The following is a 16,949-nucleotide window of genomic DNA, read 5'->3' as shown; positions in this document are numbered from 1 at the left end:
GGGACAGTCGTCCTGGGGATGCTGCTTGGGGCTGGGATCTGGGCACCCAGCAGCTCTGGCCAGCCCCCCGTAGGGGAGGGAGTGATTCGAGGCCAGCAGCTGGGGGGGGCCTGAAGGCAGCCAGGTTCCCCACCCCTGTTTTCGGGAGGGGGGTTAGAACATGAGGGGCTTGAGGAAGCAGCTGCCAAGTGGGTGACAGCAGAGGGGAGGGGTGGTGAGGAGCCAGGACTCCTGGATTCCACCCCACGAAGAGGGGCCGGGCTGCCACGTCAGTGGGTCTGAGTGGGGAGAATCTCACTCGGGCAGAGGCTAGATTGCGATGGGGGCGAGCGGTCAGAGGGACAGCTCAGCCCCCGAGAAAGGCAGAGCGCCGAGTGGACGCCAGCTCCCCATGACGGAGCCCCCAGGAATCCCAACCCCCCTTGGCGGAGCCCCCAGAGATTTCCAGCCCCCCCTTGGCGGAGCCCCCAGAGATTCCAGCCCCCCAGGAATCCCAGCCCCTTGGCGGAGCCCCCCAGAGTTCCAGCCCCCCTTGACAGAGCCACACTCATCCCAGCCCCTCTTGCTTGGGAGGAGAAGCAGAGAGGGTCCCTTCCCAGCATGCATTGGCTGCCCCACCTCCTAGCTCCCCTGGGCTCCCTTCTGAGCACAAGGCCCCAGAGATCCCAAACCCCTTTTAAGGGCCCAGCTAACCCACTTGACCACATTCCCCCTCCACTTTCCAGCATGCCCTGCTGAAAAATCCCCACCGAGACTACAAGTCCAGAATGCCTCGGTGCTGGCCCAGAAACCTCTCTCTCAAGGCCAGCTCTTCTCCGGGCGGTTCCTTAAGAAGGCCTCGCTAGTAGGTAAAGCACTTGGTCCAGCCCATCCCCACAGCGTTGGGCTGACGCAGCCGGAAGCCGGTCGGGGTGTGTGTGGCTGCAGCGGCCTGCCCCCTGCTGGATGGGATGGGCACTTCCTGCCCAGAGCAGCCGTCCGGGCACCTCGCTATAAGAAGGGGTTGGGTGGCATGGATGCTTGATGACGGAAGGGCGGGTTGGAGCTGCGTCTGGGGGATAAAGGGGTTGAGAGAAGGGCACAGCGCGCGACAGACGGACGGCTGTAACTGCTCAACAAGTCAGATGACCACGCCCGTCGGATCCGCCGACTTCGTACCCCAACCCAGGACCAACCCAGGTCCGAGCTGCTTGTCAGCGGCTCCCCAGAGAGGGAGCTGGAGCACGCCCATGGTGTGAGGGGAGCCAATGCAGGGGCCGGGGAATGCAGAACCAGCCACTGTGCGAGAATGGACCGATCTGATCTGGGCGATGGAGTCAGCAGAGTGGCTCTCCCTAGGAAACATGCTGGGAAACTGGCGCTCCGCTCGCGTGAGGCTGCTGAGCCAGAACCCCGGAGCAGGGGTAAGATGCCAAACCCACACAAGGCCCACTGCACCCGACGAGTAGGATGGGCATGGTCTTCACTGAGGATGGTGATATCCGACGCGGCTGCCCACGGCTGCAGCAAACCATCAAAAACTGGATCGCAGGGGAAAGCGATGAGGCGTGCAGAGAAACTAGGAGTCTCTGGCTCCCAGCACACACACAGAACACCCCCCTGACCCCACTCCCACTCACCCCCAGAGCTGGGGAGAGAACCCAGGAGTCCTGGCTCCCAGCCCCCCTGCCAAACCACCAGCCCCCACGCCTCCAGAGCAGGGAGAAACCAGGAGTCCTGCTCCTCAGCCCCCCCGCAGCTCTACCACCACCCCCCACTCCCCTTCCAGAGCTGGGGAGAGACCCAGAGTCCTGGCTCCCAGCCCCCCCGGCTGACACCACCCCCCCCTCCAGAGCTAGGGAGAGACAGTAGAGTCTGCCTCCCAGAGCCCTGCTCTGACCCACCAGCCCATTTGCCTCCAGCGCCGGGACGGACGCAGGCGCAGTGACCCAGCTCTGGACGGGGGCTCACTCCTGTGGGCAGTAGCGTGTGAAGGGGTTAGTGCTGGGCCGGGCAGGCGGGCGGCAGGCGGGGCGAAGGGGTTGGCGTAGGCTGAAGAGAGGGTGGCATCGGGAGGTGGCTCATGTACTGGCTGCCAACGGGAGTACACCCCTGGGCAAAGCAAAGCCACCTACCCCGTAGGCGGGGCTCGAGGGCTGGGCGGGGGCCAAGCCGCGGCGTGGCTCGAGCTCCCGAGAGGCTGCGGAGAGAGAGGACGGTGTTAGCACAACCCACTGGGTGAGGGAGCGCTGAGACACCCCCCCTCCCTCTTCCACCAGAGTGGACCACCCACAATGCACCTGGGTTTCCCCACGGTCCTGAGCGCTGCAGCGCAAGGCGGGCCACCCCACTCAGCCAGTTCTCCTGGGTATCCTCCCGCCCAGGCCACCGAGAGGCGGTCCAGAGAAAGGGTCAATACCTGCTGGGTGCTCCGCCATGTGCCCGGGAAAAATCCCGCTGCCAGGGTGGCTGGAGGGGAGCGCCAAAGCGCTCACCCTGAGCACCCCCTGCTGACACAGAAGGCAACAGGTGGTCACCCGCAAAGGTTGCATGCCCCTCCCCTGGGGTTGGGCAGTGGGTGCAGCCTGCAGCGCCAATGGACCCCCTGGCCCCACTGCACCCATCACCGGGAGAGGCCAGAGGCAGCACCACGCCCCCCGGTGCCCATGGCAGGCACCGCGGCAGCCTCAGGGATTATTTTATATTAACTCCAACCAACTCAAATGATTTTCCTGTGCTGAGCCTGCAGCACCTCATGTCACGTCCCGAGGACATGCGTTGGCTGTGTCCTCTGCCTCCCAGTCTTCTTCCTGTATTTCCACCCGAGGGCCGCGCAGACCTTGTGACCTCCCAGGGCCAAGGGAGTCTGTGGCCCCAAGCCTCCCCTGCTTGCCAGCACCGTGCACCCTATCCTGTCCCCTCCCAGGCCATGTGGCCCCATGACCTGGCATGCCATTTCCTGTGTACTGGACCCTGCACAGCCCCCGACTCACCTGCCAGGCCCCAGCGGGGCTCACATGCCTGGATCGCAGACCAGTACCAGCTCCTCCGGCCAGCGCCCCAGGGGTGGGGGCTGGTGAGCAACACCCACCTCCTAGGGGGGCTGTCCAGCCAGCGCCCCTCAGTATGCCCCCCCACACCTTGACGTTCCGCTCTCCCACCACTGTCTGAACCCCGAAGATAACCTACCCCACCAGCTCCCCATGGGCGGACGCCCACTTCCTGCCCCCGCAACCTCCCCGGTCTGGGGACAGAACCCAGGGAGTCCTGGCACCCAACCTTACCCTCCACCCTGCTCTAACCACTAGACCCCACTCCCCTTCACCAGGGAGCAAGGGCCCTTCGAGTTCGCTTTCCCGCCAGCAGGGGCGAACACTATCCGCTGGTGGGTTCCGAGAATCAGGGTGACGTCCCGGACCCCCCGTCCGATTTCTCACCGCGGCCCCCGCTTCCCAGACGTCACGGAACCAGCCACGTCAGCGGCGTGGGACGTGGCCCGGGGGAAGGGCTGGTAAATCTGGGGCGTCCCCCCTAGCCCAATCAAGCCTGCACGGAGCTGGGGGTGCAGCTCCTGATTTCCCAGAGCTGGCTCCAGCCCGGGCGTCCACGGGTCCACGGAGCTAGGCCACTCAGACGATTCAGAGGGGCCTGGGGCAAAGCAATTTCGGGGGCCCCTTCCCGTAAAACAAAAGTATGCAATACTTTATTCTCATGGGGGGCCCCTGTGGTGCCAGGGCAAATTGCCCCACTTGACCCAGCCCAGGCAGCCCTGCGTGGAGGCTGGATTTCACCCCCCCAATCCCCATCCTTCCCAAAGCTGGGGATCACCCTCGGCCTGGAGATATCCACACGAGTAACCAGCTCGGGTCTCACCAGGCCCCACTCTGCCCCCAGAGCGGGCAGAAAACCCAGGTGTCCTGGCTCCCAGACCACCCGAACCGCCAGCCCCCGCTGCCCTCCCAGAGCTGGGGAGAGAGAACCCAGGAGTCTGGCTCCCAGCCCTCTCCCCCGCTCTAACCACCAGCCCCCACTCCCTCCCCGAGCCAGGAGAGAACCCAGGAGTCCTGGGCCCCAGCCCCTGACTCTAACCAGGTATTTCTTCCCGGTTCCGGTGGCTGCACTTTCTGTCCCGGGTGTTTTCTGGCCCCTGCAATGGCTGTTCCGCGTGAGGGGCCGGGCCCTGGCGGGGAGCTCAGGGGATCCCACAGGAGCCTGGAAAGAGGTGTCGGTTGGGGACTGGTTCAGCCCGGCCGGGGTCCCCCCCTGTGGTGTGAATGCAAAATCAGGGCTCCTGCTCGGAGAAGCCAAGGGGAATCGGGAGTTCAAGTCGGGATTTCAATCCACAGGGCTGGGTTTTGCGGGCGGGTCACCTTATTTCAAATCCTGGCCTGTTTGGCTCCTGATTGACCCTGGGGGGCTTGGCTCCGAATCTCACCCTGGGTCCTAGTGGTAGTGCAATCAGGAGTGACTCTCGGGATTGACCCCCCACTGGGGGGCCTTGGCTCCGAATCCCAGCTTGTTCCTCATGCAATCAGGAGTGATCTGGATTGACCCTTGGGGGCTAGGCCGAATCCAGCCCTGCCCTCCTAAGTGCAAGTCAGGAGTGACTTCGATTGACCCTGGGGGGCTTGGCTCCGAATCCCACCCGCTCCTAATGCAATCAGGAGTGACTTCTGGATTGACCTCTGGGGGCTTGCTCAGAATCCCGCCCTGCTTCCTAGTGCAATAAAAGAGTGGACTCTGCGGGATTGACCTGGAGGGCTAGGCTCAGAATCCTGCCCTAACTCCTAGAGCAATCAGGAGTGACTCTGGTTTGACCCTGGGGTCTGGCTCAAAAATCCCGCCCTGCTCCCTAGTGCAATCAGGAGTGACTCCAGATTGAACCCACCAGGGCAGCTGAGATCAGAAACCAGTCCTGTTCCACTGAAATCAAGGGTTAATCTGCATTGACCCTGAGGCAGACTCGGGAATCAGCCAAACGACTCCCCTCGCATCCCCAGGACCCGGGCAGTCACCTCTGGCCTGCCGGGCCTGCCCCGATTTCCGGCACAACACCCACTCACCCGCTCAGCACTCCTCGGCATCCCGGCTAGCAGGGGACCAGTGCGAATCCGCCCCACGGGCAGGGATTTATAGGCCGCCGTGGGGTCGGCCGCGCTCCCGAGGTTGTCAGCGACTGCCGGTGACTCAGTGGGAAACGGAGCACCAGGACGACGTGGTCCCGCGTTGCCCTTTCTGGGGGTTTTTCTTTGCTCGAAAATAATCACCAGCTTCTCGGTCGGGAGTTTCGGCGGAGAGCCCAGCCCCCGAGGGCTTCTGAGCACCGAGAAGCAACGCAAAAAACTCTCAGTGTGCGAGGACGAATGGAAATACCACAGAGCACCGAGACACACACATGCGGGGTGCCAACCCTCACCCATCAGCCTGCACACGCCTGCCCGCCAGGGCAACGGCTTCACGGGGGGGCTCAGGAGCCAGGCCGGCCCTTCGGAGTCGGGGCTGAGGATTGGGGTCGGGCGGGAAGCCTGGGGGCGGGGCCGCGTGTGTCTGCCATGGGGGGAAGCAATGCCTTTGTTGCTAATGGCGCAGGGAGGAAACCCAGGAGTCCGGCCTCCCAGCCCCCGCCAGCTCTACCACGCAGCCCCCATTGCCCTCCCAGAGCCTGGGGGGAGAACCCAGGCGTCCTGGCTCCCAGCCCCCCCCCTGCTCTAACCACCAGCCCCCACTCCCCTCCCAGAGCTGGAGAGAGACCCAGGAGTCCTGGCCTCCCAGCCCCCCCTGGGCTCTACCCACCAAGCACCCACTCCCTCCCAGAGCTGGGGGTAGAGAACCCAGGAGTCCGTGTCTCCCATGCCCCCCCTGCCTACTACCCACCAGCCCCCACTCCCCTCCCAGTGCCAGGGAGAGAACCCAGGAGTCCTGGCTCCCAGCCCCCTTGCTCTGACCCACCAGCCCCCACTCCCCTCCCAGAGCCGGGGAGAGAACCCAGGAGTCCTGGCTCCCAGCCCCCCCTCCTCTAACCCACCAACCCCCACTGCCCTCCCAGAGCTGGGGAGAGAACCCAGGAGTCCTGGCTCCCAGCCCCCCTGCTCTAAGCCACCAGCCCCCACTCCCCTCCCAGAGCCAGGGAGAGAACCCAGGAGTCCTGGCTCCCTCCTGCCGCACCATTTGCTAATTTCTTTGTCAGTTTCCTCTCCACTCCGGATCCTTTTCCAGCCCCAGGCCGCCCCCAACTGCTGCTGCCAAAATCTTGGCCATCCCAGCCCCCCATTTAACCAGCCAGCTCCTCCCCCGGGGTCCCCCCCCCGTGGAAGATCACACACACCCCACTGCCGCTTCGGACAAATATCCCCTCGCTCAGCTTCTCGCCCCCTCCTGGTGTTGGGGGGGGGCACGCTTCATCCCCATCCTGCCCCCTAGAACAAGGGGCCGCGCTGGCAGTATTTTTCTGAGAGAAAAGTGAATGATCTTTTTAATATAGAGAGACGTTTTTGGCGCTGGAAATGGTTCTCTCGAGATCGCTCTATAAAATCTATATTGGACCTTTGCGGCTGCCGTCCTGTGTGTGGGGGGGTGGACTTGAGCCCCCCACCGGCCCTCCTATGCCCCCTGCCCAGGCACCCTGGGTGTGACTCCCAATCCAGTGGCTCCTGTCACCTGGTAGGCTGAGGGGGGCCCGCTAATGCACTGGGCCCATTTGAGACCCTGTGCACGCACTTGTGATTTTGCATGTGGGTGCACTTGTGATTGTGTGCTTGGTAGCCAGCACGTGCACTTGAGACTTTGCATGCAGTGCGCTTGTGATCATGCACTTGGGATTTTGCAAGCGGGTACACCTGTGAACCTATGCGTGCACTTGTGATTTTGCATATGGGTGCACTGGTGATCGTGCGCTTGTGATCTGGCACGTGCACTTGTGATTTTACCTGCAGTGCACTTGTGATCGTGCACTTGTGATTTTTGCATGCAATGTACGTGTAATCTGGCATGTGCACGTGTGGTTGTGCATGCAGTGCGTTTGTGATCCAGCACGTGCACTTGTGATGTTGCGTGCAGCGTGCTTGGGACCCCGTGCATGCCCTTCTGACTCTGTGCAGCTGCCTGCGATTGTGCATGCAGTGCGCTTGTGACCTCACACATGCCTGGGTTGTGTGGCCTGCAATGATCTTACCTGCTAATCCGCTCGTGCACTGTTGGCCCCCCAAGTGTGAGCAGTGATGGACCCACAAGCGTGTGCAATTGTGTGCTTGTGGGAGCGTGCACACAAATGTCCTTGCCTCATAACAGGGTGAGCATGTGCTTAGCCTCTCCCCCACTCCTACTCTTGCATGTGATTAGGGTCAGTTGTGTGCATGCAGCTCGCACCTCACAGGTGACACTGGGTGTGTCCTGTTGTGTCTTGCACACGCTTGTGATTCTACATGAGAGCTGCTGCAATCTCATGCTTCCGTGCCAGGCCTGCCTGCTGACACTGCACGTCTCTCACACGTTCCCTGGTGATCCTGGCTGCTGCTCTCTCCCCTTGCATGGCTCAACATCCACAACTGCTCTCACCCGCATGTGCAGTGCCTTGCACGTCTCCTACCCCCCATGTGCCCATCGCCTCTTGCACACTCTCCTTGTGCCTTGGCCCTTGCACACTAGTGCACTCTCACACACTTGCCCTCCCTCATGCCCACTTGAACTTTCTCTTGTGCTCACCCAGGCCTCCTCAGCCAAGGGGCACACTTTGCGCTCTGGCCTTATCCAAGTGACACCAGCAGGTCCCCATGGGTTCCCCCGCGCCCGTGGGCCTGGCATCAACAGCCGCTCACGCGCTTGGCAGTTCATTGCACGACACTGACGCATGTGGCCACGCGGGGCTTTCCTGCCCTGCCTGCGGGTGGTGCCAGGGCATGTTATACTGTGCCCCCAGGTCACAGGGGATGTTTGCTCTGCCCGGCCTTCTCCCACCGGTGTGGGATCACTCTCTTGTGCAACAGCCCGTGCCCCCTTCCCTGCCCCCCTGAGCCAGCCAGTCCCCGCCCTGGGGCCGGGTGGGAGCCGGCGCCCCCTAGAGGGGACAGGCCCCTGCCCCATTCCCTGCCCCCCTGAGCCAGCCAGTCCCTGCCCTGGGGCCGAGTGGGAGCCAGCGCCCCCTAGAGGGGACAGGCCCCTGCCCCATTCCCCGCCCCCTTGAGCCAGCCAGTCCCTGCCCTGGGGCCGGGTGGGAGCCAGCGCCCCCTAGAGGGGACAGGCCCCTGCCCCATTCCCCGCCCCCTGAGCCAGCCAGTCCCTGCCTGAGGTGGGCCGGGGCGTGAGGCAGCCGCCCCGCGTGTGCAGTGGAAACAGGGGCGCTCAGACGGGCCAGGCGTCGTTTCTACAAACAGCACCAGATACAGATTGACAAAACGGCCTGGACCAAACGGTGCCGTGGGGCCGGCCGGGGCAGTGTGGGCTGGCAGCTCGGGGCGGGCCTGCAAGGGACAGAGAGACAGGCTGTTAGATTTTGCGGGGCAACTGCTCCCCTCCAGCCTCTGCTGCCACAGGCCCCAGGCTGGCCAAGGGGTGTGGTGGGCCACCAGCGTCACAGATACACACACCCCCCCCTCCCAGCACCGGGGAAGAACCCAGGAGTCCTGGCTCCCAGCCCCACTCCCCCCAGAGGTGGGGAGAGAACCCAGGAGTCTGGCTCCCAGCCCCATTGACCCACCAGCCCCACTCCTCCAGAGCCTGGAGAGAACCAGCTCCCAGCCCACCCTGCTCTAACCACCAGCCCCACTGCCCCCCAGAGCCGGGGAGAGAACCCAGGTGTCCTGGCTCCCAGCCCCCACTCCAGAGGTGCTGTCACTCACGTGGGTTTGGAGGGAGGGCGCCCCCTGGTGACGCAAAGGGGACGTTCTGCTACCGAAGCTGTAGTCTCATAATGAGCAGTGGAGAGGGGCGGCCAAGCCAGGGGCGTGCCGCAAGGCCACGCCCACCAGCATTCCAGACAGGTGGCCTGTCAAGGAGCTGCTGCGGAGGAGAGGTGGGGGTTAGGTGGGGCACGCTGTGCCCCCTGCTCACCACCCCGCCTTGCCCACAGAGTCATCTGCCGACGGAGCCCCCTGCCACTCTCCCTGCCCACAGCCCCCTGGCCCCGGTATCTGCCCCACAGTCGCCTCTGCCTTACCTCCTGCCCCAGTGTGACGCCCTGCCCCACAGCTCCCCCTGCCTGCCTCCTACCCCCCCCCTATCTCAACCTGCCCCTGCCCCACAGCGACCCCTGCCCTGCCCCCCAGTGCCCTCTGACCCATCCCTCCCCACAGCTCCCCTTGCCTGCCCACACACCCCTTGCCCCATCTCCTGCACACAGCAAAACCTGCTCCGCTCCTGCCCACAGTGCCCTCTGCCTACGTCCTGCTCCAGTGTGACCCCTGCCCTGCCCCACAGCTCCCGCTGCCTCCTACCCCTCCCCTATCCTCAACCTGCCCCCTGCCCCACAGCGACCCTGCCCCACATGCCGTCTGCCCATCCCCTGCCCACAGCTCCCCTTGCCCTCTGCCCACAGCACCTCTGCCCCATCTCTGCCCACAGCAAAACTGCCCCCTGCTCCTTCCCACCCGTGCCCGCAGCCCCTCCCCACAGCCCCCCTGCCTCCACCCCACAGTACCCTCTGCCCTCTTCCTGCCCAACAGCCTCCTGGTCCTGGCCCTACCCGCCACAGCCACCCTGTCTGGCCTCCTATCCCGCCCCTATTCTCCAACCTGCCCCTGCCCCGTACGCCTGCCACATGCTCTCTGCCCTCCCCCTGCCCGCCCCCTATTCCCCCAGCCCTGTGCTGAGCCCCTCCTGCCTTTGCCCCATGGCGCCCAGCGCCCACCTGGGTACAGGAGGTCACGGTGCAGCACTCAGCCAGCAGAGCCATTTGGTCGTTATGGACGCTGCCCAGGGTTACTATCGGTGACAGGCGCTAGAGACCCTCCATGGCTTTCCAGAGAGAATATGACCCTGCAAAGGCGAGGCGATCGGACAGGTAAAGCAGGAGCCTGGGTTCTCCCCCTGGCTCTGGAGGGGAGTGGGGGCTGTGGTGAGAGCAGGGGGGCCTGGGAGCCAGGACTCCTGGGTTCTCTCCCTGCTCTTGGAAGGGAGTGGGGGCTGGTGGGTAGAGCAGGGGGGCTGGGACCAGGCTCCTGGGTTCTCTCCTCCTGGCTCTGCAAGGGGAGTGGGGGGCTGGTGGGTCAGAGCAGGGGGCTGGGAGCCAGAACTGCTGGGTTCTCTCCCCGCTCTGGAGGGGAGTGGGGCTGGTGGTTGAGAGCAGGGGGCTGGGAGCCAGCGATACCTGGTTCTCTCCCTGGCTCTGGGAGGGGAGTGGGGGTTTGGTGGTCAGAGCAGGGGGGCGGGAGCCAGGACTCCTGGGTTCTCTCCCCGCTCTGGGAGGAGTGGGGCTGGTGGGTTAGAGCAGGGGTGGGAGCCAGGACTCCTGGGTTCTCTCCTCCTGGCTTCTGCGGGAGGGGGCTGGTGGTTCAGAGCAGGGGGCTGGGAGCCAGGACTCGCTGGGTTCTTTCCCGGCTCTGGGAGGGGAGTGGGGCGCTGCTGGTGAGAGCGGGGGGGGGGCTGAGGTCAGGACTCCTGGCTCCATCCCAGCTGGGCCCAGGCTCCCTACCTGAGAAGCCCACAGCGCAGTGTTCCCGGCGCCGGGGGTCTCGCAGGACTGCCGCCAGCCCCGCGTTCAGCCCTAGATGGACAGCCCCCCCAGCACGTCATGCCCCCAGAAGCCAGCCCGCCCAGGCACTGCCCCCTCCCCTCTCAGCCCTGCCCAGCACAGCAGTGCCCCATGTTCAGCCCCAGGTGACCCCATCCCAGGTGGTGGAAGGGGCCAGCAGGAGCGCTGCTCACCCCAGAGCCCAGACCCCTGCACACTGAGGCAGGTGTTTTCGGGGACCCTAGGGGATGAGGGTAGAACCACAATTCAGGGCCACCAGAAGGAGGGTGGCGAGGGGCGCCTGGCTGCAGACATGCGTCGGGGGGGCTGCCAGTCCGGAGGTGGAAGGGGGGTCCTGGGGCTGGGGGAGCAGAAAGGAGCATTGGGGGCAGTGCGGGGGGCAGAGAGTGGCTTCATAGTGGGAGGGGGCTGCAGTGCGGGCAGAGCCCTTGTGAAGCCCTGGGGCCGGGTGGGAGCCGGCGCCCCCTAGAGGGGACAGGCCCCTGCCCCATTCCCTGCCCCCCTGAGCCAGCCAGTCCCTGCCCTGGGGCCGAGTGGGAGCCAGCGCCCCCTAGAGGGGACAGGCCCCTGCCCCATTCCCCGCCCCCTTGAGCCAGCCAGTCCCTGCCCTGGGGCCGGGTGGGAGCCAGCGCCCCCTAGAGGGGACAGGCCCCTGCCCCATTCCCCGCCCCCTGAGCCAGCCAGTCCCTGCCCTGAGGTGGGCCGGGGCGTGAGGCAGCCGCCCGCTGTGTGCAGTGGAAACAGGGGCGCTCAGACGCGGGCCAGGCGTGTTTACCTACAAACAGCACCAGATACAGATTGACAAAACAGGCCTGGAGCCAAACTGGTGCCGTGGGGCCGGGCCGGGGAGCAGTGGGGCTGGCAGCTCGGGGCTGGGCCTGCAGGGACAGAGAGACAGGCTGTTAGATTTTGCGGGGCAACTGCTCCCCTCCAGCCTCTGCTGCACCAGGCCCCCCAGGCTGGCCAAGGGGTGTGGTGGGCCACCCAGCGTCACAGATACACACACCCCTCCCCTCCCAGCACCGGGGAGAGAACCCAGGAGTCCTGGCTCCCAGCCCCCACTCCCCTCCCAGAGGTGGGGAGAGAACCCAGGAGTCCTGGCTCCCAGCCCCCCAGCTTTGACCCACCAGCCCCCACTCCCCTCCCAGAGCCTGGGAGAGAACCAGCTCCCAGCCCACCCTGCTCTAACCCACCAGCCCCCACTGCCCTCCCAGAGCCGGGGAGAGAACCCAGGTGTCCTGGCTCCCAGCCCCCCACTCCCAGAGGTGCTGTCACTCACGGTGGGTTTGGATGGAGGGCGCCCCCTGGTGACGCAAAGGGGACGGTTCTGCTACCGAAGCTGTAGTCTCATAATGAGCAGGTGGAGAGGGGCGTGGCCAAGCCCAGGGGCGTGGCCGCAAGAGCCACGCCCACCAGCATTCCAGACAGGTGGCCTGTCAAGGAGCTGCTGCGGAGGAGAGGTGGGGGTTAGAGTGGGGCAGCGCTGTGCCCCCTGCCTCACCACCCCCCTGCCTTGCCCCACAGAGTCATCTGCCGCACGGAGCCCCCTGCCACTCTCCCTGCCCCACAGCCCCCCTGGCCCCGCTATCTGCCCCACAGTGCCCTCTGCCTTACCTCCTGCCCCAGTGTGACCCCTGCCCTGCCCCACAGCTCCCCCTGCCTGGCCTCCTACCCCTCCCCCTATCCTCAACCTGCCCCCTGCCCCACAGCGACCCCTGCCCTGCCCCCACAGTGCCCTCTGACCCATCCCCTGCCCCACAGCTCCCCTTGCCCTGCCCACAGCACCCTCTGCCCCATCTCCTGCCACACAGCAAAACCTGCCCCGCTCCCTGCCCCACCCGCTGCCTGCAGCCCCCTTCCCCAGCCCTGTGCACCTGCCCCCACCCCACAGCTACCCTGCCCTCTCTCCTCCTGCCCCATCCAACCTCCCGCCAGCGCCCTAGGCCCACACAGGCCTGTCTGGCCTCACTATCGCCTCCTTCTCCAACACTCCTGCCCCTGCCCCGACGCCTCTGCCCCAGTCTCCTGCACTCCCACACTGCCCGCCTCCTATTTCCCCACCCTGCTGCCTGAGCCCCCCTCCCGCCCCGTGCCCGCCCCAGCGCACAGACCACTGCCTCTGCCAACAGCTCTGGCGCTCCCACACCTGGGCCCTAGCCTATCACCCCCCGCCGACGCCTCAACTCCCTCCCTGCCGCCCTTCCCACCCTTCGACCTGCCTCATGCGCTCCCCCTGGTACGAGGTCACGGCGCCAGCAGCAGAGCATTTGGTCGTTATGGTGACGCTGCCCAGGGTTACTCATGGTGACAGGCGCTAGGAACCCTCCATGGCTTCCAGACGAGATGACCCTGCAAAGGCGAGGCGCGATTCGCGACAGGTAAAGCAGGAGCTGCGGTTCTCCCATGGCTCTGGGAGGGGAGTGGGTGCTGGTGGGTGAGAGAGGGGGCCTGGGGAGCAGGACCCTGGGTTCTCTCCCGTGCTCTTGGAAGGGAGTGGGGGGCATGGTGGTTTAGAGCAGGGGGGCGTGGAACGCCAGAGACTCGCTGGTTGTTCTCTCCTCCTGGCTCTGCAAGGGGAGTGTGGGGGCTGGTGGGTCAGAGCAGGGGGCTGGAGCAACTGTGGGTTCTCTCCCGGCTCTTGGAGGGGAGTGGGGCTGGTGGGTGAGAGCAGGGGGGCTGGGAGCCAGACTCCTGGGTTCTCTCCCTGGCTCTGGGACGGGAGAGGGGGTTGGTGGGTCAGAGCAGGGGGCTGGGACCAGGACTCTGGGTCTCTCTCCCGGCTCTGGGAGGCGTGAGTGGGGCTGGTGGTTAGAGCGGGGGGTGGAGCCAGGTACTCCTGGTTTCTCCTCCTCTGGCTCTGCAAGGGGGGGGCTGGTTAGAGCAGGGGGGCCTGGAGCCAGGAGCTCGCTGGGTTCTTCCCGGCTCTGGGAGGGGAGTGGGGGCTGCTGGTGGAGCAGGGGGGCTGAGGTAGGACTCCTGGCTCCACCCAGGCTTGGGCCAGGCTCCCTACCTGAGAAGCCCACAGCGCGTTGTCCCGGCGCCGGGGGGTCTCGCAGGACTGCCGCCAGCCCGCGTTCAGCCCTAGATGGACAGCCCCCCTAGCAGCGTCGATGCCCCCAGAAGCCAGCCCGCCCAGGCAACTGCCCACCCCCCTCCAGCCCTGCCCCAGCCACAGCAGTGCCCCTCATTCAGCCCCAGGTGACCCCATCCAAGGTGGTTGGAAGGGTGCCAGCAGGAGGCGCTGCACTCACCCAGAGCCCAGACCCCCTGCAACACTGAGGCAGGTGTTTTCGGGGACCCTAGGAGAGGAAGGTAGGAACCACATTCAGGGCCACCAGAAAGGAGGGTGCGAGGGGCAAGCCTTGGCTGCAGACAATGCCTCGGGGGGTGCCAGTCCGGAGGGTGGAAGGGGGGTCGGGGCTGGGGGAGCAGAAAGGGCATTGGGGCAGTGCTGGGGGGCACGAGAGTGGCTTCAAGTGAGAGGCGGCAGTTCGATGTGCAGGGCAGAGCCCTTTGTGAAACCCCTCGCCCGGCGCTGAGATGCAGCCACCTCTGGGGCGGGGCGGCCAGTTACCCAGGGACCCCTCGCCCGGCACTGAGATGCAGCCACCTCAGGGGCGGGACGCCCAGTTACCCGGGAACCCCTCGCCCGGCGCTGAGATGCGGCCACCTCTGGGGCGGGGCGGCCAGTTACCCAGGGACCCCTCGCCCGGCGCTGAGATGCGGCCACCTCTGGGGCGGGGCGGCCGGTTACCCGGGGACCCCTCGCCCAGCGCTGAGATGCGGCCACCTTTGGGGCGGGGCGGCCGGTTACCTGGGGACCCCTCACCTGGTGCTGAGATGCGGCCACCTCTGGGGCGGGGCGGCTGGTTACCCAGGGATCCCTCGCCTGGTGCTGAGATGCAGCCACCTCTGGGGCAGGGCAGCCAGTTACCCAGGGACCCCGCCTGGTGCTGAGATGCAGCCACCTCTGGGGCAGAGCGGCCGGTTACATGGGGACCCCTCGCCCGGTGCTGAGATGCAGCCACTTCTGGGGAGGGGCGGCTGGTGACCCCCTCCCTGAAGGAAACGTAGGACCCAAGGGGTTGGGGGAGGGCGAGTTGGGCAGCCTGCTCCCCCCTCTTTTGCTGGCCCTTTAAATCCCCCCCCCCCGCGCCTGCAGAGCCATCAATCAACTCCTGCAGCAGCCTCATGGCAGCGGGTGTTTGCCCAGGAGCTGGAGCTGGAGCTGGAGCAGCAACGCCGGGGGGCCGAGCAATCTCCAGGGCAGGGCAGCCTCACCTGGCTTTTTGCAAAACTCCTGCCTCTTGCACCTTGGGAAGGGGGGGGCAGTTGAACCCCAGCCCCCACCCCCTAAATCTCTGTGACCTTCGAGGTAATTGCACAGCGGGGCCCCACTGAGCTTTGTGCCTGCGACAGCTGTTTTTGCACAGGGGGGGAGTCCACTTGCGGGGGGGGGTTCTCCCCCTCCCTCCTTTGCCTTTTCTGCAAGTCCTCAAAGACCCCCCCCCGGTGCCTTAACATGTCCCCCCTGCTTCTTGGCACATCAATATCTGGCCCAGGGACCAGCAGCCTCCCTGCAAAGTAGCTTTTGTCAGTGGCTTTTGGTGGTGTGTGTTTCGCCGGGCGGTTGTGGCCCCCGCGGGACCGTGACGAGAAAGCCCCTCGCTCGAGTTTTTCTGTTCCTTGTTCGCGTTGACAGCGGGGCGCCCGGACTGACACGGTCCCGCTTCTGGGAGCAAAGTGCGCGGCTTTTGGCGACCAGGAGGCCCCGTGCGTTTTCGGGGCCAAGGCGCCGCTCCAAAGTTTTTTGCGGGCGAAACCGGCCCGAGAGCGGAGTGATCTTTCGGCTGCAAAATAGCAACGTTGCTCCTTTCTCCTTCTTTTCCAAGTCCTGTGTCCCCCCCCCGCCGCCGCCTCTCTCTGCGCTGTGGCTTCCAGTTTTGCGCCAGAAAACCGCATGGAAAAAAAACAACAACTCGGCTGATTTATTTCACTTCTCTTCATGTGACTTCTATTAAAATCAAACCCGGAGCCGATTGCAAAAGAAGAAATTTGTGTCCTCGTGCAAACAGCCAGCGAGGGCCTAGCAGGGTACGCGGCTGCACCTCTGCAAAGCTGGGTGGGAGGGTGCATTTCTGCAGCCGTGTGAGATTGCAAAGAGACTCTTAGTTGCACGCTGCCAAGGCTTGTGCACAATTGCCCCTTGGCTCCGGTGTGGCCAGGCGACTTGGGCTGCAAACTGACCGGCCGTGACATCGTGGAGAAGTGGGTCCGGGCTGCTCGGCAGGGACTTCGGACACGTGCGGGACGGCGGCGAGTTGGCAACTGCGCCTCCTGCAGGCCCAATGCGGGTGGGGCGAATGCACTAACCTCTGCCCCCCCCAGAGGGGGTCCCAGCGCTGTTGCAAAAACTTGGAGGAGGCGCCCTTAAAAGCCAGGAGGTCGTGAAACGGGAGAGGAATGAACTCCTGGGAAGGACGTGATCCGAGCGCAGAGGGGGTGTGAAACCCTGGGCACCCCCAAAGCTCGGCGCTGCGAAGGAGCGAGCGTCTTGAATTGCCCCCCCGAGGACAGGTGCAGGGACAAAACCCAGGCACCCCCAGAGCTGCCCCCTGAAGCGGGCGGGCCGCGTTGGCATCGCAGACAGGGCCGGGGGGGCCGTGCCCCTGAGTTGGCGCGCCATGGAGGAGCCGGCCGGGAGCAGCCCACCCATGGCCGACGTCCGTCTGTGCGGGCACCTGCGGAAGCAGAAGTCCCAGCGGCGCCGGTTCTTCGTGCTGCGGGCGCCCAGCGAGCGGGGACCCGCCCGCCTCGAGTACTACGAGAGCCAGAAGAAATTCGGGGCCGGCGGCTCCCGCCCCAAGCGCAGCTTCTCCCTGGCCAGCGCCCTGAACATCAGCAAGCGGGCGGACGCCCGGCACCAGCACCTCATCGTGCTGTACGGCCCGGACCGCACCTTCGGGCTGGCGGCGGAGAGCGCGGAGCAGCAGGAGGACTGGTACCGGGCCATGGTGGAGCTACGTGCCACGGGTGAGGGGGCAGCGGTACGGGGGGCGTGCCTGAAATATACAGGGGGGCAGCCCACAGCCGGGGAGAGAACCCAGGAGTCCTGGCCCCCAGCCCCCCTGCTCTGACCCACCAGCCCCCACTCCCCTCTCAGAGCCAGGGAGAGAACCCAGGAGTCCTGGCTCCCAGCCCCCCTGCTCTAAACTCCCAGCCCCCACTCCCCTCCCAGAGCCGGGGAGAGAACCCAGGAGTCCTGGCTCCCAGCCCCCCTGCTCTG

At 65.5% G+C, this 16,949-nt stretch overlaps 2 protein-coding genes and 2 long non-coding RNA genes across 4 annotated transcripts in view; 1 reads left to right on the top strand and 3 right to left on the bottom strand.

Annotated features, from left to right (window-relative positions):
• The window catches only part of PPP1R35 (protein phosphatase 1 regulatory subunit 35), an 80,469-nt gene extending 71,420 nt beyond the window's left edge, over positions 1-9,049 (bottom strand). The window contains exons 1-2 of the mRNA XM_032762936.2: positions 9,038-9,049; positions 8,420-8,435 (exon numbers count right to left, since the gene is read on the bottom strand). Coding sequence (XP_032618827.2) covers positions 8,420-8,435; positions 9,038-9,049 — 28 coding nt within the window. The remainder of the gene's footprint in view (positions 1-8,419; positions 8,436-9,037) is intronic.
• LOC142047446 (uncharacterized) lies at positions 6,435-8,252 on the bottom strand. The gene is made up of 2 exons (XR_012656714.1): positions 6,955-8,252; positions 6,435-6,719 (listed from the first exon to the last, which is right to left on the bottom strand). It is a non-coding gene; the product is annotated as an uncharacterized LOC142047446 (long non-coding RNA).
• Positions 9,050-11,418: 2,369 nt separating the features above from the next.
• LOC142047447 (uncharacterized) lies at positions 11,419-12,240 on the bottom strand. The gene is made up of 2 exons (XR_012656715.1): positions 11,943-12,240; positions 11,419-11,541 (listed from the first exon to the last, which is right to left on the bottom strand). It is a non-coding gene; the product is annotated as an uncharacterized LOC142047447 (long non-coding RNA).
• Positions 12,241-15,422: 3,182 nt separating this feature from the next.
• Positions 15,423-16,949, top strand: part of LOC116814959 (insulin receptor substrate 1-like) — a 10,367-nt gene continuing 8,840 nt past the window's right edge. The window contains 1 exon segment of the mRNA XM_075070379.1: positions 15,423-16,696. Within this exon segment, the coding sequence (XP_074926480.1) occupies positions 16,348-16,696 (349 nt within the window). The 5' untranslated portion in view covers positions 15,423-16,347.

The sequence above is a fragment of the Chelonoidis abingdonii genome, chromosome 11 (genome assembly GCF_003597395.2).
Source record: "Chelonoidis abingdonii isolate Lonesome George chromosome 11, CheloAbing_2.0, whole genome shotgun sequence".
Lineage (NCBI taxonomy): Eukaryota > Metazoa > Chordata > Testudines > Testudinidae > Chelonoidis > Chelonoidis abingdonii.
Note: the sequence above shows the minus strand (reverse complement) of the source record. Positions and strands in the feature narration are given on the sequence as shown.